The following is a 21,822-nucleotide window of genomic DNA, read 5'->3' on the forward strand; positions in this document are numbered from 1 at the left end:
CAGTGGCAGCACCACGTGTGAAGTTTCTGGTGACGCAGAGCAATGCAAGGCTCTGTAAACGTGGCACATGGTCTGGATGCAAAGCAGAAAAAAATGCTGTCGACTTGCGGTTCACCGTTTGACACGGTACTGAAAAAAAAAAAAAAATGTCCCTTTTTTCTTTTTTAGCCGATGTTTATGGGAAGATTGTGGTGTGAGGCTATATAAATACGAATTGCATTGCCTCCAGTGTGGGCCTGCGCACACTGTAAAAGGGAGCTTGTTTCAGCACTTTGGAGCGGTGTCCTTGACAGTTGCAGCTGTGGGTGGCAGTTCATGGTATGGCTGGTATAGGGTATTCAGGGGGCATTAAGTGTCCGCAACGCGCTCTGGTTTTGAGCATGTAGAGGGCCTAAGAGACAGCTGATGCAAATAAATGCAGGGGGAAAAAAAGACATTCGACCGTCAGTAACATGAGTTGGTGGATACATATATACATAGTTTCTTGGAGTCGCATCTGTGAGCTCAATGTTGTGGGTCATCAGGCCAGTTATTCATGGCTGCCTTAAGAACTGCTTTCGAAATTCTATCACCAGGTGGAGACGTTGCACCTTATGCAGATAGATGGACTACGAACTTCCTTGATCTCCACCTAACTGTGGTATCTCAAGTGAAAGCTCCCCTGGCATATTTAGTCAGGTGTAGGGCTTCGCTTCCCATAGAGTCCAACATGAGCGTTGTATCATTGTTTTTTTCCCCTTTGTTTTCTTTGTTTTGTTCAGTGCCTTTGTTTCCCAGACATTTGCACCACGAAGGTAATAGCTGACAATTTCCTGTAAAGCTACTGAAGGACTGTATCCCACTGAATCTAGAGCTCTGACTTAAGTTTGCTTTTAACAGCCTGCGGAGCAAGAACTTATCATTCAGGTTGAACGATCACCCTTTCACATTATGGTCGTAGTAGTACCCTTGAGCTCGCTCCTTGCTTTCACATCTTTCTCAGCCAGCTTCTGGGCATTGTTCAACTGTTCCAGCAGGTTCAAAACGTATGACTGGAGTCCTTGCTTTCCCCTTCCCATGCTGCTCTTAATGAGCGTGAGCAGTGGTGACCAAGCTAGGATTCCTGTCATAAATGAGCTAAGCTGGAGTGAATCCCGTCGTCTTGTGCAACGCCGTCTGCAGTGCGAACACAGCTGGCAGGCAAGCGTCCCGCTTTTTATTGCTCATAACATAGAGCATGAAGAACAAGTTTCGAAGTGGAAATAGGTGGACATTACTTGCACGATAAATCAAAACACTTTTTCAACTAATGATTGTAAAAAAATGCACTAATTAACTTACCAATTGATTACTTTAAGGAACATATGTTGCAATATACGAATTGTAGCCGGTGAGATTGTCAGGCAGAATAACACCAGTTTAGAGATATGCACCATGACACTTGCCATAAAAATATACTGTTGCAATGGCCCACTTACTTTAACAAAAGTCTCTCTTTATGGCACACAAAAGTAATTGGAACACCCATGTATTTTGTCTCACACTTTGGAAAATATCTCAAAACTGGTGTAATCCTGGAAATTCAAGTGGATGCAGCATCGTCTTGCAAACTGGCAGGCTACAATTAGTAAATTTCAGTGTGCCGTAATGTAATTAAGAAGTTAGTCAATGTTAGCTAAATAGAATATATGTTTTGATTTTGCATGCTAGTAATGTCTGCCTCTGAATAATCCAGCTCAACGACAAAAATTATGTTATATGCCATAAGCGATTTTTTAAAAACTCCATAGAAGTTGAAAATGATCACCGTGCGTAGTGAATACACTTCCTTGGTTGATTTGTATTTCCCATGAGAAACCAACGCAAGTGGAACTGAAAAATCGACAACATTCGCGCAAGTCGCTTGTTTCATCGTTACACGCTGGTAATTTTGTCGTGCGCCCACGAAATACAGAAAAGAAAGGAGCTAAAGAAAGTCTCAGTTTAAATGTTATCTTGATGTATACATCTTTGAAACCTCCAGTAACTGCATGTATTCACGTCACATTATCAGTGGTCTAAAAAACTTAATGATCGTGCGTTTCTTTAGAACATTTTTTAGGCCGTTACTTTAATTTGCATGAGAACTCACCGCGAATAATAGCAATTTATATCAGAATTGACAAGCCATTTTCACTATAAAAAAAACACTGGACCAAAAGAAATCAGTTTCGCCTGCCAGGCAAAGCATTGATAGCGATGCAAATTATTATATAGACAGCTATACAAAGTGTCCGTATAAGTGCTATATTGCAATAAAAAAGTTCCCCCACAGTAAATTTAAACTCGCATTCTCAAGCCAGATGCTTTATAACCACTAGAGTATTCATTATAAAATATGAAGACTCCAAATAAACAGACACACACAAGAGAAGAAAACGAGACAGGGCGCCTGTCCACACAGACGCCCTGGACAGGTGCGTCTGGGCAGGCGCCCTGTCCCGTTTTCTTCTCTTGTGTGTGTCTGTTTATTTGGCGTCTTCATATTTTATAATGAATAGCTACCAACTAGCCCAACAAGAAGTGCTTTTAACTCTAGAGCATTGCAGCTTTGTTGTTTTAAGGAGATTAGCATTCCTAGCCTACTTCAGCCACATTTGTTTCCATATATCTAGTGTCTTGATGCTACTTTTTAGAAAAGAATAAGACCTTTAAAATTTATCCAGTGCTAGCAGCATCGAAGCTGCGTCACACGGGTTTCTCAAGTACAGCAGCCCAACGCTTTAGCGCTGGGCCACGAATGACGGCAGGTAACAAGCGAACAATTACGTGAACATATGTCATCTCATAAGCATCTCGAAAGCCCACAACCCTCACAATGGAATATACCGGACGATGTTCAATGATTTTGACTTTTTTTTATCTGACCATTGGGTGTATGCACCACTTGCCCATTCTTGGCCAATTCTCCAGAATGGGTATGTACTAATGTAACACAAGACGTACAGAATCCCTAAATGCATTTGACATTGCTGCGATTACTATTTTTAGCCCGGTGTTTTAGCGCTGCGTTACGGTTGTTCGCGGGCAGCGAGGGCTTAATTCTCGGCGTTCGCATGCACCGGCGCACCACCAGTGCAATCTCCGACAGGGATTTCGCAGGCGTGCCGCGAGATGGCGCAGCGTCACCAGAGGGAATGCCGAGGGAGGAGCTGGACTGCAGTACACTGCTTATACATGACCTCACCATGACGCGTTTCGGCACGCACCGGCGCACCACCAGTGTAGAGTGTACTAGAATGAGGTGGACTGGGCCATAGCCTCCTATTAAAATAGGACGCTATGGTTGGGCCGGACGGCGCTCCCCCGCTGAGGCAGAGCTGTGCAAAGATAGTTTGCGATTGTATCATGATACGATACAAGATACTACGGCAATTATTGTATCTGATAAGTTACTTTCCATTTGTATCGTAAGATATACTTCGATACATTCGCAAATTTCTTATTATGTATATGTATATATAATGTGGGAGCAAACGCGTATGCACGAAGATGTTTGCTTGGAAATTTCTTAATTCCGACCAACCTTGTTGGATTTGAATGAAATGTCTGTTAGTATCTCAAAATTTTTGTCTTTCTTGCTCAAACTATAATATTTTCATTCCGAAACAATTTATTGGGGTTGCTTTAGCTGCTTAACATGAAAGCTCTTTACACACTGCGCTGTCAGCAGTTTTTGCTTGTCGTTTTTGTAATGTAAGGAGTCGCTGCTCTGCTTGCCGACAAGATATATAGCGGGTCGCCATCTAATTACAAGAACTTCAATTAGAAGCCTCTACACGATGGTACAAATGCCACTGTGCACTATTACTTTGTCCGTAAACGTACGTATTACCGTTAACGCAATAGCGATTTACCGGACAGGCGTACAGCAGCAACGGCGCTGGCCGAAAGATAAAATAATGTCACTGCCTTTAGTTTTATTCAGGTGGCTATACTCTTTGGGCATACAGGATAGCCAAACAGTATCTAAGATAGTATGTGAGATAGATGTATATTCGATACTGCCCAGCACTGCGCTGAGGCGCCGCGCGTGCTAAAAGTGTGCGCAGGCGCTGCGAGCGAACTTGATTGCGGCGGAGGCGCGCTCCGCGGCATATTCAACGTGCTTTCGCTGCGGACGCCAAGGCAGGTTGCACATTGTACGCTCTTAATTAAAATAGTGCATTGTTTAAACTGCAAATTTATGTTTAAACGATTTTGCCAAACATACATATTTGAGGCATAGATTATACAACACGACGTTTTCAATTTTGCTGAAGTGCGTCGTGTGCGAGCGAGCGCGCGTTCGTTGCGCGGACGCCCTGCTTTTGTTGTAGAGAGCTTGTACAGCACGTTTTTTTTTTTTAATTTCTTTTTTTGCTTTCGTGTGTCCATGGCTCATGTCGGCTGTTACCAATTGTAATTTTAGTCCAGTGAACTGCTTTCTTCAACACAGCTTTCTAAAAGTAACACGTAATTTTGTCACAGCAGCCACCGATCTGCAACATATGAAGCCACATAAGAAAATTTCATCGTGTTGTTTCATGCCCGTTTCTTGGTGGAATATTAAAGAGCGCGAACAATAATCGAAGAAAACACTATTGTAGCGAAACAAATAAGATTTATTAAGTGTGTGGCGCGAAGAAGAGAAGCGGGTGACTAAACTTCTTGGTAAGTCAAATGGTACATAAATATATTCACGACACACATATATCATGATCATCATCATCATCACCATAATATTTTATGTCCACTGCAAGACGTAGGCCTCACCCTGCGATCTCCAATTAGCCATATCTTGCGCCAACCGATTCCAACAAGCGCCCCCGAATTTCCTGATTTCATCGCTCCACCTAGTCTTCTGCCGTTTTCGACTACATTTCCCTTCTTTTGGTATCCATTCTGTAACCCTAATGGTCCAATGGTTGTCTAACCTGCGCATTACATGACCTGCCCAGCTCCATTTTTTTTTCTCTTAATGTCAATTAGAATATCGGCCATACCCGTTTGCTCTCTCATCCAAACCGCTCTCTTGCTGTCTCTTAACGCTATGCCTAGCAGTCTTCGTTCCATTGCTCTTTGCGCGGTCCTTAACTTGTTCTCAAGCTTCTTTGTAAGTCTCCAAGTCTCTGCCCCATATGTCAGCACCGGTAAAATGCACTGATTGTACACCTTCCTTTTCAATTATAATGGTAAGCTTCCAGTCAGGAGCTGACAATGTCTGCCGTATGCGATCCAACCCATTTTTATTCTTCTATGAATTTCCTTCTCATGATCAGGGTTCCCTGTGATTAATTGACCTAGGTAAACGTACTCCTTTACAGACTCTAGAAGCTGACTGGCGATCTTGAACTCTTGTTCCCTTGCCCGGCTATTCATCATATTGCATATTAATCTTCAACCCCACTCTCACACTCTCCCTGTTAAGGTCCTCAATCAGTTCTTGTAATTCGTTTGCATTGTTGCTGAATAGAACAATGCCATCGGCAAATCGAAGGTTCCTGAGATATTCGCCGTCGATCCTTGCTTCTAAGCCTTCCCAATTTAATAGCTTGAATACTTCTCCAAGCACGCAGTGAATAGCATTGGAAAGATTCTGTCTCCTTGTCTAACCCCTTTCTTTATAGGTATCTTCTTACTTTTCTTGTGTAGGATTAAGCTGGCTTTGGAATCTCTCTATATATTTTCCAAGGTATTTATGTAAGCGGTCTGTACTCCTTGATCACGTAATGCTGCTCTGACTGTTGGTATCTCTACTGAATGAAATGCCTTCGTAATCTATGAAAGCCATAATAGAGAGGCTTATTATACTGTGCGCATTTCTCGATAACCTGATTAATGACATGGATGTGATCCATTGTAGAGTATCCCTTCCTGAAGCCAGCCTGTATATCCCTTGGTTGTCTAAAGTCCAGTGTTGCACTTACTCTATTGGATATTATTTTGGTAAATATTTTATGTAATACTGGGAGTAAGCTAATGGGCCTATAATTTTTCAATTCTTTAACGTCTCCCTTTTTGTGGATTAGTATAATGTTCGCATTCTTCCAGTTTTCTGGGACCTTTGCAGTCGATAGACAGACACTTCGTATAAAGAGCCGCCAGTTTTCCAAGCAGCATGTCTCCTCCATCTTTGATTAAATTGACTGTTATTCCATCTTCTCCTGCCGCTCTTCCTCGTTTCATGTCTTGCAAGGCCTTTCTGACCTCATCGCTAGTTATAGGAGGAGTCTCTGCAGCCTGTTCATTACTGCTTCGAATGGAGGTATCGTGGCGCCTCTGGGTACTGTAGAGGTCAGTATAGAATTCTTCCGCTGCTTTTACTATACCTTCGAGATTGCTGATGATATTACCCTGCTTATCTTTCAGTGCATACATCTTTGTTTGTCCTATGCCAATCTTCCTTCTCACTGATTTCAGCTTGCGTCCATCATTTACGGCTTCTTCAGTCTTTCTAACGTTATAGTTTCGAATATCACTTCGCCTTGTTGATCAGTTTTGACAGTTCCGCGTGTTCTATAAAGTGTCCAACTCAAGAGATAAACTATCTTATCTCATGAATTGGACACTTTCAATCTTTGTCGTTTCTTTATTAGGTCCTTTGTTACTTGGGAGAGTTTGCCTACTGGTTTGCCTTGTCAGCCCCACAGTCCCTCTCAACGTGCCAGGAATCGGGAAAAAGTCTGAGCTGTCGTCGCCTGTGCTGAAACAACTGTCTCTGCTTCTTCTGCACGAGCGGTACGCAGACCGTGCACATATTTATACTGACGGTTCCACAAACATCCAGTGTTCGTCCGGTGCTGTAGTCGTCCCAGAAAGAGGTATTACCATCAGCTTTAGGACTGACCACCCAACGACTTCTACATCTGCGGAACTAGCTGCTCTTCGAGCTGCACTTTGTTTTGTCAATCGGGAACCACCTCGACAATGGTCAATTTTCAGCGACTCAAAGGCAGCCCTACAATCTGTACTATCAGCTCTGCGTCGCGGGCCATTCGAACAGCTCGTCTTCGATATTAGATGCCTACTCCATACATCACATGAGAAAGGACATCACGTGACGTTTCAGTGGCTGCCAAGTCACTGCGGCGTCATCGGAAATGAAGACGCCGATAAAGCCGCTCGGACAGCTCTTGAAGACACACAGGAAGAGGCCATACCACTTTCACGGTCCGACGCAGCCAGCAGACTTCAAGTGCTTGCACGGGAGATCACACTCTCTCTATGGTGCACACCCAGCAGCCAGACCAACCGCAGCAATCATCAACACGACCTGCCCTCCTTGATGCATCTATGTATGCCAACCGGACTCCGCCGAAGTGAGGCCACCCTGCTTTATCGCTTATGGCTAGGGGTGGCCTTCACGAAATCTTACTCGTTTCGCATTGGAATGGCCGACAACGCTCTCTGCCATGCCTGTCTTTGCGAGGAGACGCTGGAACACATTCTGTGCGACTGTCCTGAATATAATGTTCAGAGACAGTCCATGGCGTCCGTTCTAGCGCACCTTGACAATAGACCATTGTCAGTTGCAACCATTTTCTCATATCGCCGACTGAAGTCATCGCAGCTGAAGGCGACGAAGGGGCTACTTCGGTTTATGAAGGATACGGGCTTGGACAAGCGGCTGTGACAGTGATGTCACGTACCGCACAAGAGTGACCGACTGTAACCAACGATGTGTGTGCCGTGTTTTGTGCCCTCTATCTCTTCTCCCCATCTTTCATCCCCCCTCATCCCGCTCCCATGTGTAGGGTAGCAAACCGGTTAGGCAAAACTGGTTAACCTCCCTGCCTTCCTTCTCCACTTTTTCCTTCCTTCCTTGCCTACTGGTTGCCTTGGTGCCTTGCCTCCCACTTCAATTGCTGCATCTGAAACCAGTATAGTTATGGTTTAATTAATTATCTCTATGTCATCTTCATCTCTCTGTTCTAAGGCAGCATATTTGTTTGCAAGTACCAGCCTGAATTTGTCTGCTTTTACCCTTACTGCCTCTAGGTTGACCTATTTCTTCTTGACCAATTTAGCTCTTTCTCTCTTCAAATTGAGGTGATTCCTAGCCCTCACTAACCTATGGTCACTGCACTTTACCCTACCTATCACTTCTACATCCTGCACAATGCTGGGATCAGCAGAAAGTGTGAAGTCAATTTCATTTCTTGTTTCACCATTAGGGCTTTCCCAGGTCCACTTTCTGTTGCTACGCTTCCTGAAAAAAGTGTTCATTATTCGAAGCTTATTTCTTTCTGCGAATTCTACCAGCATCTCGCCTCTGGCGTTTTTAGAATCGGCACCGTAGTTGCCAATTTCCTGTTCAACCGCCTGCTTTTTCCCCACTTTTGCATTGAAGTCCCCCATTACTACTGTATACCGCGTTTGCACTTTTCTCATCGCTAATTCAACATCTTCATAAAACTGATCTACTTCCTCATCGTCGTGACTGGACGTTGGAGCGTAGGTTTGTACTACCTTTAATCTATACCTTTTATTGAGTTTGATTACGACTACTGCTACCCTCTCGTTGATGGATGGATGGATGGCGGCTACACCCTTTGTAACGGGCGGCGGCTGGTGCCACCTAGCCTTTTGCTCCCCCTCCTATTTTTTTTTCCTTATATCCCCTTCTCTTTAAAGTAGTTTTCACTCCGCTCCCCCCCTCCAAAAAAGAAAATAAACATCTAAAATAGTATAGAAAACGTTAGCTCCCCGATTTATGGTATTATCTCTCCCTTGACTTTCTCCCCCAATCCTCTAGCCTCCCCTTCGTTACGGCCACTTTTTTCTCGTCTATTTGCCCTCGTTCCCCGGGAAAGCATAATGCCCCTTCCATATCTGTCACTGTTCCCTCAGCCAGAGTCTTCGAAGGTCTGTGCATCTCAGCACTATATGCTCCGTGGTCTCAATTTCGGCTCCGCAAGCTGTGCACGAAAGGTCCACGTCTTCAAATTTAGCTCTGTATGTTTTCGTTCTCAAAACCCCCGTCCCAGCTTCGAATAATAGTGAGCTGCCCCGCGAGTTATCAAATAAGAGCTCTCTCTTTATCTCCTGTTTTTTGTGTCCTATACATAGATAGCGCTGGCTTTCCGAGCATTCTTTCTTCCCACATTTCTCTCCGCCTCCTTCACCGCTTTTCCCACACTAGAACCACGTTGGACCCCCTCCCTCGGCTGTAAGTATCTAATCCTCAGCTTCCTAGGTCTGAGTGTCCACTTTGTGTTCAAACTTTTCATGTATAGGTATTTGTACTCTTTTCCCGCCCACCTTTTTTCCCCCAGTGCTGGGAGTCTCTGTTCATATTTTAGCTTACTTATTCCCTCTCTACCTTAGAATGACTTTTATTCCATGTCCCACTGCACTCCCTCATTAGGGGTGTTCCCGTGCGCTCCTAAGGCCAACCTGCCTACACTTCTCTGTCTTGTTTCCATGCATGCCTGAACTTCCGATTTCATGCACAGTACTGAATTTCCGAATGTGAGGCCAGGTACCATAACCCCTTTCCATACCCCTCTAACCACCTCGTACCTATTGTAGTTCCATATTGCCTTGTGTTTCATAACAGCTGAGTTCCTTTTCTCTTTTTCAGTCATAATTTTTTCATGTTCTTCCAAGTACTTTTTGCCCTCGTTTAGCCATATGCCCAAATACTTGTAATTTTCGACATGATCGTTCTTAGTGTCTTGTATTTCCAATGGTTCCCCCCTTTCTTCATTGTATACTATTACCCAGCCTTCTCTCTACTGAATTGCAGTCCCAATTTTTCTCCCTCCTCTCCACATATCCTCATTAGTTCCTGTAGCCCTACTCGGGTGTCAGCAAGCAGTACAATGTCATCTGCATACATCAGTCCGGCTAGTACTTGAGCTACCTTCTGCCCTTCCAGCATATAGCTTATGTCGGTTCCTATTGTGCTCTGTTCTAGCCTCTTTTCCATTTGGCTCATGTAAATCATAAAAAGCAGGGGCGACAATGGACAGCCCTGCCTGAGACCACTTCTTATTTTAGCTGGCTTTGTAGTTACCCCCTCCCATGTTATCTTTACCTCATTATCTGTATAAACTTGTTGTAGGAATCCAACCACCTTTCTATCTAGACCATATTCCTTCAACTGGCTCCATAACTTTTCTCGGTTTACATTATCATACGCTCCTCTAATGTCTAAAAAAGCTATCCATAGCGGTTTCTGCCTGGCTGCCGCTATCTCTATGCACTATGTTATAACAAATAAGTTATCATCTAGCCTTCTGTTCCTTCGAAATCCATTCTGCAGCTCTCCCAAGATCTCTCCACGTTTTGCCCATTCCTCCATTCTTATTTTCACTATCTGCATTGCTACTCTGTATATGACTGATGACAGTTATTGGCCTGTAGGATTTAATGTTGTCCTTGCTTCCCTTACCTTTGTAAACTAATATCATTCTGCTTGATTTCCAGTCTCGTGGAACATCTCCCCCTACAACTATTTGTTCAATAAGTTGTCGTAATTTTAATTTACTTTCCTGGCCTAATATGCTTATCAATTTCATAGGTATGTCATCAGGTCCTGTTGCTGTTCCCACGGGGACCTTGTGTTCAATTCTGTCCCATCCCTTACTTGTCATCCCTCTGTTCTCTTCCTCTAATTCTGTCCTGCTGTTGTCATTCTCCATTTCGCTACCCTCTGGCTCTGCAAATGCTGCCTCTATTGTTAACCTAATATATTCCTGTGCTTCCTCTCCCTCTACCTTTGTTCCTTCTGGTGTGGTCAGTGAGTGCTGAACCACCTCTGTCTTCTTACTTTTTTGCCTTATGTGTTCCCAAAACTTCTTAGAGGCATTTCTGTCCGTTTTTTTCGTATCTCTAATAACCACTGTACCCTAACTTTTGTTATCTTAGCTTGAATTAATGCCGATACTTCCCTTTTCATTGCAAGGTAATTCTCCCATTTTGTCTCCACCTCTTCTGGTGGGGCTCCCCTTTGCTGCTCTGTGTTTTCTGCACGCATCTTTGCGTTGCTCTATGGCCTCCTCAACTTCTCGGTCCCACCAGCTTTTTGGTTTATGTTTTCCCTGCTTACATCCTAGTTTCCTAATCTGTCCTTTCTCTAGCTCTCGTTTAAATATACCTATTAACTCGTCGTATGTCCATGCCCTTTGCGGTTGCTAGAATACCATGTTTTCAATGTTTTTTTGCCACTTCTTGTAGCCGCCTGTCATTCAGTTTGCTCATACCTTTCTTTTCTTTAGTTTCTATCAGTGGTACTGTCAATGTCAATGACAGTACTCTCAATGGTACTATCAGTGGAATGCTGTAAAATTCGTCAATGTTGTCCGTCATGTCTTTATGGATTAGGAATCCCACCCCGTATTGCTTCTTATCCGGGAGACCTCTATAGCAGAGGACATGGCCGTTATTCAGCAATGTGTAAGCCTCACCAGGTCTTCCAATCTCACTAAAGCCGATAATATCCCAAACAATGTCTGATAGTTCTTCGAAGAGTCCTGCTAAGCTTGCCTCACTCGAGAGGGTTCGGGTGTTAAACGTTGCAAGGGTCAGTTTCCATTAGCGGCATGTCCGGACCCAGATATTCTTAGCACCCTCTGCTGCGTTGCAAGTGACCGCCGCCTTGGTCAGCTGCTCCGCAGCCACTGGGGACTGAGGGCCATTTCTTTGAGGAGATCATTTCATTAGGGAGGTTGTGGCCGAATACTGCACCAGGGAGGCCAATTCTTATTCTGGTGAGGGAATGTCTTTGTTTAAGCTTAGTTGGCTTTCCTAATTTGGTTGTACCTTGATTAGTATAGCCCCACTCGCTCTCGGCATTTTTCGCCGGTGTCAGGCGCCACTCCAAGCCTGCAGATGTAGGCTTGGAGTTGCACCAATAACCTTTCCTATTATTTTTTCACCTGACTTCTTACAAATGGACCCTATTCTTATCGACGGGGTAGACATTTCTAAACTCATTCAAGTTGCGAAAATTTCATCGTCAGCTGGTACCGATGGTATTAACTACAAGTTTCTGAAAAGCACCCAGACTTAATTATTCATCTATCATACTGTCGTATGCCTTTTCGCAGTCATTGCAGAGTGCAACGTTGCCGGACGACTGGAAGGTGGGAAAGGTGGTTTCGGTGCATAGATTTGGTGAAGTAAACAGCCCCCCACAACTACATGCCTATTTCATTAACGTCAGTTCCATGCAAGGTGCTTGAACACATATATTCTAGCCTAATGTCGCATCTCGAATCAAACTGTTTCTTCACGCCTATAATCAGCATGGTTTTCGCAAACACTACTCCTGCGAAACTCTACTCGCTTTTACCAGTGATTTATTTTCCATTTTGGATTGTTCACCATTTGTGGATTGCATTTTTATAAATTTTGCGAAGGTATTTGATATGTGTCACATCAACTACTACATTTCAAGCTTACTAAGCTAAATCTTGATACTAACCAGATGAAGTGGATCGAGTGCTTTTTACAGGGCTGTACCAAGTACGTTACAATGAATGTCTGTGACTCACCTGTATGCCCCGTAACATGCGAGTTCCTCAAGGCTCCGTACTACACTCTAAGAGCAGTTTACACCCTTTGGAGTGCCCCTTCTGCCACACAACCATAATCGTCATCTGCCTTGATGCGTTTCCTTTCTTTAACGCTGCGAGCCCGGTACTTTCCAGTAACGAACGGCACGCGCGTTATCAGCATGATAGCATTGCTGACAGAAAATGCTATCATGCTGATAACGCGCGTGCCGTCCGTTACTGGAAAGTACCGGGCTCGCAGCGTTAAAAAAAGGAAACGCATCAAGGCAGAAGACGATTATCGTTGTGCGGCAGAAGGGGAACTCCAAAGGGTGTAAACTGTTCTTAGAGTGTAGGTCCTTTGCTTTTCTTTATTTATATTAACGACCTTCCTGATATCAATGGAGAGTTTTAGAATAGGGGCCCCAAACGTTTGGGGCTCCAAAGTAATAGCGTCAAAGCCACTGCATGCGCGAGACGCAAACTGCGTTTGGGTTTTGCGCCGGGCACGCTATTTCACTAATTTAACGGGAGCCTCAAAAGCTGCCCCAAAAGATTTGCGTCAACAAAATGGCGGCACCCATCGAAGCGATGGCTCTATCCTAGCACCAAACTGGGTTCGATTCGTGGTAGCGCGTGAAGTTCGCAAGCTAGAAGTGACTGCGGTTATCTCTTTCTCTCAACTAGACTGTATTTTGAAGACTGATTCATTAGCCGCCGCTGATTCCGAATTCGATTGTTGATTTCATGGCTCGTAGGCCTAACACGGCTTAGCTTGACTGGTGAAGGCACGTAAAGTTGGTTACTCAAAAGTAAGCGCAACTAATTGCTTGCTGCTAATAGAATAACCTCTAAATTGTAATTAAACGCGAAAACATGAAAGTCAAAATTACTCTTATCATGAAATGGCATATTTTATTTAATTATTTCTAATAGCTTTTCTTTGACGCCGCAGTGGCGCTGTCAGCGGAAGACGCTATCTACAAATGCAAAGCACTATTCTAAACCTCTTCACTCCTGCGTACCCCAACGCGAACACCCGCAAAGCTCTTTCGGGCCCCAAACTTTTGGGTCCCCTATTCTAAAACTCTTTTGATTCACAAATTAGACTTTACGCTGGTGGTTGTGTATTATATAGACAAATATCTAAAACTTCTGATGCAGTCACTCTTCAGTGTGACCTGGACAACATCTCCACTTGGTGTCATACCTGGTCTAAAACTAAATATTGGTAAGTGCAAAGCAATGAGAATAACGCGTACGCCTCACCAGTCTTCATGCACTTACTCTCCTTTAACTTCTGTCTCTGATTATAGGTACATCGGCGTATACATTACCGCCAACCTTTCATGGAAGACGCACGTTGAACATATCGCTAATAATGGTTACCGAACAATTGGTTTCCTTCGCCGTAAATTTTCCTGGCTCCTGTGTCCATAAACCTACTTCTATGTAAGACTCTTGTGCGCCCGAAAGAAGAGTACACCCCTTCTGTTTCGGATCCATACACCGAATTACTCATACAAGTCCTCGAATCCATGTAAAATTGCTGCGTCCGTTTTATACTTTCTAATTATTCTCGTTCAGCCAGTGTAACGCTTACATAAAAAAAAACACTAGATATTTTTGACCTTTCCTTACGCCGTCGTATTTCTCGTTTATGCCTCTTTCACAAAATGTGTTTCACCAATGAAACTCTAAAGCAATAACTTTTTATTACTACCACTTACTTTTCATCCCTCATGCACCACTGGTTCAAGGTTGGTGTGCCAAGCTGCAGGACTGATCTTCATTTTGATTCGTTTGTTCCGAAAACTAGCCCGGACTGGAACCACCTTCCCGCCTCCATCGTGTCCATCACAGTACTCGAAGCCTTCAAGTCTGCTGTATATGATCATCTTCATTAATCTACCTTCTACACATGTATTCTTGTCTATTACCCACTCCTCTCTGTAAAGCCGAACGGCCCTGGGAGTAAATAAATGAAATCAAATGGAATCTTAGCAAGCCATGAGCGCTTTAGAAAAGCGTTCCAGGATTTACCTAAGAGTCCCATATCGTTGCAATATAAACTTTAGATACATGTTCGCACATACAAAAGTAAACCCTCAGTACACGGTCAACACAGCAGCCTGTGCTCTGTACCCAAAACCAGTTCGCCATTGTTCGCCCTTAGGCTCATAATACCAAACTTCCCTTTGTCCCTGCCCATGCCATTTTTGGTCCGTTCTTTTCTCTCTCTCTCTCTCTCTCTCTCTCTCTTGACGCTAGCTACGCCACACCAGGCTACAGCGAGTACATTGTAACCAAGACCCGGCATCTGTTTCTTTCCTCCTCCCCCATTGAGGGTGAGGGGAGAGTGAGCTACGCGTGCATAAAAACGCTGCTGAGGAAAGCAGTTGTTGCCCCTTGACGAAGACAAGTCCCTTTGTCAAAACGTTGGCTTAAAGCGACATTCCTTGTCCGACTACTGCGCATCAGTTCTAATGTGTCGAAGTACCTTAAGATGCTCTTGGTAAGTATCGTATCGAATACAATAATCCGCTTGTATCTTTTATCTGTATCGCTAATACTTATCGCCTCAGTATCCTGTATCTGTATCATGATACATTTGCGAAGTATCTTTGCTCGACCGAGGTGCGCGCGCAGTTGATAGCAGAATAAAAGAATTTGTGAAATAGCAACAAACTATCAATGCGACAATGGAAGGAAGGGGGTGATAGGTGAGACCAGGCTTTTATAATGGCGAAACGCTGAGCTAGGAAGAGTATGACGAATTAATGAATCTGGCAGCATGATTATGAACGGATTGACGTTCATCCGCCGGGTATGAGTAATGTGGATCCCATATGCTGCGAATGCGTATTCTATTTTCTATCTTACCACCAGTGTCTTGCATGCAAGCAGTTTTAGATGTTGTGGTGTGTGTTGCAAATGGCGCTTTAAGAAGCCAAGAGATCGGTTAGCAGATGAAATAATGCTAGCAATGTGCACGCGGCAGGACATGTCTCATGATAGGGTGACACCAAGGTATTTAAAGGAAGGCACATAGTCCATAGGCATGTTAGGAATTGTGTAAGAAAAAAACAAGTGGATTTGGATGGCGGGTAAACGAGATGATTTTACGTTTACTAGGGTTAAGTGTCATGCGCTATTTATTGCACCAATCCTGCACGACGGGTAAAATCGAATTGAAGAAAATATTGGTAGTAGATGTTAGTGACTCTTGCGGTATATGACGCAGTCATCAGTAAACATGGGAATGTGACTAGGGACAAGCAAGGGTAAACAATTAATATAGAGAATGAAAAGAAGGGGACCGAGTGCGAAGCTTTGTGGAACACCAGAGGTAACTGGGGAATGCCAGAGCAGTGACCGTTCATAGGTAACAACTGTGAGTACTGGGTACAAATTATTTTAGCCACTTAAGGATGTCAGGGTGCAAGTCAAGTTGGTGAAGTTTTAGAAATAGACGTTGGTGGGGCACTTTATGGAGGCTAGGCTTTAGCATAGTCCAATGAGATGACATCATTCTGGACGTTAGAGCCGATGTACAGGTGCGTGTCGGTGATTAGCAATAGTAAAATAATCGATTAATCAAGAAATTAAATGGAAACCAGCAGCGATTTACACTATGCTTTAATGCACAGATAGTGGATGAATATTCCGTAATATGTATGCTGCCACTTTATTTCATTACTCTAAGAAGACGTTTAAATTGTGATGTTTTTTGTGCTTTTTTTCGTTAAGATGATCGTGTACAAGGCAATGCAAAGGGTGGCATCTACATCAATGACTGCTGCCGAAAATCTACATATTTATATGCAACAACAAAATATTGTTAATGACTCGGTCCTTATAGGCATGTCGTCTCTTCTTCAAAAGTCCAGCGAGTTGTAGCGAAGTTTGTTTCATTGATTCCTCTTGTGGCTTGTATACAGGAAGAATATACTTTGGGTAAATTATAACAGTTTAGATTTCTTTTTGCAGAGAGTCTCATCATTCAAACAGTTTCCAGTCTCTTCAACGCCAATGCCATGCACATATCTGTATAACTCTTCGTCATTTTAATCCGACTTTTTGACGACTTGCCACATCATGATCCCCAAGCCGGGCAAGAAATTGGCTATTGAAAACCTCAGACCCATCTTGCTTACGTCCTGCTTCGGCAAGGTGTAAGAGAAAATTAAACACGAGACTACAGAGACACTTGGAAGACAAACACCTGTGGGACACCATGCTCGGTTTCCGCACAGGCCTGTCCACACAAGACGTACTACTACAAATCATAGAAGCACTCAGCAACGTTCCCTGCAGCGGCGAACACGTCCTCCTAGCAATCGACACCAAAGGGGCTTTTGACAACGTCAGCCACCAAGGAATCCTAGAAGGGCTCGCCAACACCAGCTGCGACAAGTGAACGTACAAGTATGTTCAGAGCTTCCTGAGCCACCGCACGGCGGAGCTGAAGACGTAGAAGATGCAGACTCCAGTGTACCACCCTCCCAACAAGGGAACACCGCAAGGCGCTGTAATTTCACCTACGCTCTTCAATGTCACCACGATCGGCCTCGCAAGCAAACTGCAGGATGTAGAATGTCTTCGACACGCAATCTACGCAGACGACATAACATTCTGGACCAAAACAGGGTCTCTAATTGAAAAAGAAAAATGGGTGAAAACTGCAGCACACCTTATCCAAGAATACGTCAGCCTACGGGGAACACAGTGTCCCCCGAGAAATCTGAGCTCCTACGAGTCTGGCAAGGCCGGGGTAACCACGCAGTCCCCCACAGACCCAACAAGAAAACTACAAGTATACCTCAACTCATACCAGAGAAGCCATTGCTCAGGGTGCTGGGCATGTGGCTGTAGTCCAACAAGCGGACCACACACACCCTTACACTCATCAAAACAATGTCAAGGCGATATCACGCATGATCTCCCGCGTAACACAGAGAACATAAGCATGAAGGAAGGGGACACCCTCCGACTGGTCAACAGCCTGGTGGTGAGCAGAATCACATACAGCCTGCCCTACTATCTCACACAGTCCGAGACGAAGCAGGCCTACACGCTCTTGAGGATGGCTTTCAAGACCGCTGTCCGCCTGCCGATGAGTACATCGACTGAAATCTAAAGACAGATGATGTCGCTGCCTGGAGTAAGCTCCCGACAGGCACTTACACGAACCTACACATATTTCGTCGCATACATCCCACAGCCTGCAGGGACGAGTGCCCGTGGTGCGGGGCCACACAAACCCCATGCCACATTGCGTGGGAGTGCACGCTACACAAGACAGAACACCCCGACACGAATACAATGAGGGCGTAATGGGAGGCACTGCTGTCCAGCTCGGCCCTCGGCGACCAGCTCAAGGTGATCCAGAGAGCTGAGAAGATGACAAGAGCCAGCGCAGCCCTGGACTAGGGGTCCCGACCATTAGCGATTATTGTAATTATTCTTTTAATAAAGTTTATAAATATATATGTCTCTCTTGAAATTCGTACTTCACTGCTCCCAACCCCACCAATGCGCTTCCCCTTGTTGACAGGTGATGCCGCTGTCTAACTCACTGCGCCATCTCCATTCGAACGGCATCGTCCCTATGAATCCGATGTCTCAGTAACCAGGAAACAATGTTGATAAAAAGTTTTCAAATGCACGAAGACGAAAGAATTCCGACAGAACACATCTCAAGATGGCTTTGAAGTTAATACGATTAGTACTCAAGCAATGTAGCGGTGTCGAAAGCAGCTTTATTTATAATGTGTAGTGGTGGATCTTTGATTTCAATTGCTACGGCTATATATGACGTACACTGTCTCCGTCATCAGCCAGCTTTTCTATGAGCCTCGCTCGCCAGGGTCGGCCATGACCATGACGGTAGGATGACGACTGTGTGCCGACGACGCAGTCACGACGATGAAATTACAAGGAAGGTATGATAAAGGCGATATATGACGACGACGGTATGACGGCAGTGGGTCGACGATTCTTAAATGACGACCGTATAGTAAAACGACGACAGTGCAGTGAGAACGGCATGACGACAATGGGATTATGACGGTTGCGTGAGGACGACTGTGTGACGAAAATCAGATGACGAAGCCGGAATGAAACCAATCGAATAACCACGACGGCATCACGACAATAGCATGACGAGGACGCATTGACGACCATGGCATGTAATTACGATGGAATGACGAACAAAGAATAAAACACACACACACATACATACATACATATATATATATATATATATGCAGATGGATAGAAAAGTGCCTGAAGTAGACAAATAATGCTAATCGCACCAAAAAATGGCTGTGGCTTAGCTAAGGTTAAGCCCAGGATGCAAGCATACTAGCCTTTATTTTAGTTGTCGAACCACTGTTTAGCCTGGTGAACTGCTGTTGCTTGGCTATATTTCGTTCGGCTAGACGAAGAAACAACTCATGCGTTACTCTGCTTCGCCTTCAAGAGTGGAACGTGACAGCGTTCCCGTCGACCCGCCAAGGGGTGTAAGACAATGGGCTACGGCGCAGCGACTACGCGCCCCGCATTGGACGCGGTGAGCGTCGAGCAACGCAGCGTTCGGCGCGGCAACGAAATGTGCGCCTGAGCAAGCGACGCACGCCTGAGCCTTAGAAACAGCTCGTTTCTAAGGCAACACCGCATTCACTAGAGGCGCTTTTGTACCGCTTTGAAGCATCGTACTCTTGGCTCAGTGGTAGCGTCTCCGTCTCACACTCCGGAGACCCTGGTTCGATTCCCACCCAGCCCATCTTGCAAGAGTTGAGCCAAAGCCACCTAGAAACAAGCGCAGCTGCTTATATACCGCCGCGACGCCGCGAGCGACGGCGCGAGTTGGAGCCCCGTTTCTCCTCTGTCGTGACGTCACGGTGTCACGTGGTCAGCCTTCAAGGCGACACCGCCGCGCCTGAGGAGCTGGGTTGAGCTCTAGTAATATGCTTCGCATAAAAGCAGGTTATACGGCACCGCCTGTGATCACGGTACCGTTTTTCCAGTGAACCACAATCGGTGCATCCCTGCTATGTCGTGGGCTGCTTGCCCTGACTTTCCCAGAAACTGACAGGCTCCATTGGCCTAAAATTTTCATAGGGTTGTAGTTTTCGTAGCTATCAGTTTTGCGGAGTTTCACATAGCGTGCCCGGATCTATACAGGTCCGACTAAGACCCGAGCCCTGCCCGGGCCCGAGTCAACAGTTGCTTACCCGACGCGAGCCCGTGCAGTGCTCTACGGCATCCATGGTGGCTGCGGAATCTCGGAGTACTCTGCAGTGTTTTCCGTTCCCCGTCAATTCCCTCATAAACGGCCTAAGCAGCGCTAAATTCTCATTGTCGCCGCTCAGCTGTGAGAACACAAGGCGCTGATTTCGACAGCATAAAGCAAAGTGTCCAGGTTCATGGCACTTAACTGTAGCAAGTTATCGGCTTTTGTGTAACAAACCGTTTGCTATTATCGGAGTCTTTAGTGTCGAGGCAAAGCCTGCAGGTCTTCCTTCTTTGGTTCTCCACCATTCCCACTTCCGTTGCGTCTAAAAAATTCGGCAGAACCCGCCTTACCATGACTGTTGACGGTAATGTGTTTAGCATTGAATCAATATAGCGACACAACATATTGCCACCGTCGAAACGAGTTGTGTATGAGGCGCGTACTGCAGCGGGGACTCCTCTTTCACGCTTCCCTTATAGGGTGCCTCAATGCCCAGTGCCGCTTTCAGGGTGGGGACACTCACGCTTTTCGGCGCCATCTTGGTTCTTTCAAACACGGAGGTGCTGGGCGTGTGGCGGCTGCAGATTAACAATCGGGCAGAAAGAAAGTGGGGCGGGTGGGCTAAGGGCGATACTGCCGTGATTTAAATGCAGGTTTTCTGCTTTACCATCTGATAAACAGTTTGCTTGCATAAATTGCTCGTTTCAAAAGAGGTTGCTCGACATGTTTCGTGAGTATCGCAACCTGAAGGAGGTATGATTTGTTTGCGAGGTTACTCCCTATTTTATTTACACATTTCACTCGGAAATGAAATCAAAGACATCAGAGTGAACACCCGTAAGAACGTCCTAGCGATTGACATAGAACGCGCGGCTGCGTTGGATTCTTTGCGCAATGTCACGGAACTTGACGGGATGAAAGTCCGCCCTCACATTCCGCTGGGCAAACAAGTCAGTACTGGCGTAATTTACGATGTTGACGAGACCATTATCGACTCCGATCTGTCGATCTTAATCAAGCCAGCTACAGAAAACACCATCATCACAAACGCGTTTCGTCTCCGCACGTCACGGTGTGTCAAGATCATATTTAAATGCGAATCCCTACCATCGCATGTAAAAGTGGGCCACTTCCGATACGCAGTTCGCCCCTTCATACCAAAATCGCTGCAGTGCTCGAAGTGCATGAAGTTTGGCCATGTGAGTAGTGTGTGCAAGAACACTACCGTCTGTTCTCACTGCACTGGGCTCCGCACCACTAACACGTGCGAGGCCACTGTGCTGAAGTGCACAAACTGCAGCGGTCCTCACGATGCATCCTCGAAGGAATGCCCTTTAATTCGCAAAGAAATGACAGTATTGAAGAAAATGGTTAGAGACCACTCGTCTCACCGAGAAGCAGCAACATCTATTAGGCGACGACGATCACGTCGCCGACGTCGATGACGAACCTCCAAAGCCTCTGCAGAGCGCCAGCCATGTACATTATCACCCACTCTTCCGCCCAGGCCAAACGCAGTCAGCTCAAAGGACAAAGGTGCAACGAACAGCCCGGCTGCTGGCGCTTGGCCTGCACTCCCAAGGCTACATGCTCCTACTGAGCGAAATCAGACTTCCACAGCAAGGGACACTTCGACTGTTCCTGATAAACTGACGGACCAAGACCAACAAATTGTTGTCATGATCAGCTCTCTGGTGAGTGCCATTAGCGTTTTTCTGGACAAACTACAGACACCAACAGCTCGAAGTGCGTCGAAAGTGCTGGATGCCATCAATCCGGTTCTAGCGAGCCTTCAGAAGTCCAGTGCTTGAGAACTTCTACAGCAGAACCATGGCTTATCGACAGCAACAGCGATCGTTCCGGAATGATGTCAGAAGTGCCTCCATATTCCAATGGAATGCGAGAGGCCTCAGGTCACGTACGCGTATTTCGGATTTTCGACAGTTCGTGTTTGACTACCACTTTCCGGTACTGGTGATCTGTGAAACGAATTTATCAACCTCCATAAGACTATCAGGATATGAACCTTTTGTTTCAACCACATGTGGCCGTAGTAGTAAGGTCCTGGTTTACATTCGCAAG

At 45.3% G+C, this 21,822-nt stretch overlaps 1 protein-coding gene across 2 annotated transcripts in view; it reads left to right on the forward strand.

Moving 5' to 3' along the window:
* Positions 1–14,046, forward strand: part of c11.1 (maestro heat like repeat family protein c11.1) — a 212,376-nt gene extending 198,330 nt beyond the window's left edge. The window contains exons 36-37 of one of the 2 annotated variants that reach the window (XM_075703967.1): positions 13,665–13,731; positions 13,817–14,045. In XM_075703967.1, coding sequence (XP_075560082.1) covers positions 13,665–13,731; positions 13,817–13,940 — 191 coding nt within the window. In that variant the 3' untranslated portion in view covers positions 13,941–14,045. Of the gene's footprint in view, positions 1–13,664; positions 13,732–13,816 lie in introns of both variants that reach the window. The other variant, XM_075703968.1, reaches the window with a different exon arrangement.
* The last annotated feature ends 7,776 nt before the right edge of the window (positions 14,047–21,822 follow it).

This window comes from Dermacentor variabilis, chromosome 1 (genome assembly GCF_050947875.1).
Source record: "Dermacentor variabilis isolate Ectoservices chromosome 1, ASM5094787v1, whole genome shotgun sequence".
Lineage (NCBI taxonomy): Eukaryota > Metazoa > Arthropoda > Arachnida > Ixodida > Ixodidae > Dermacentor > Dermacentor variabilis.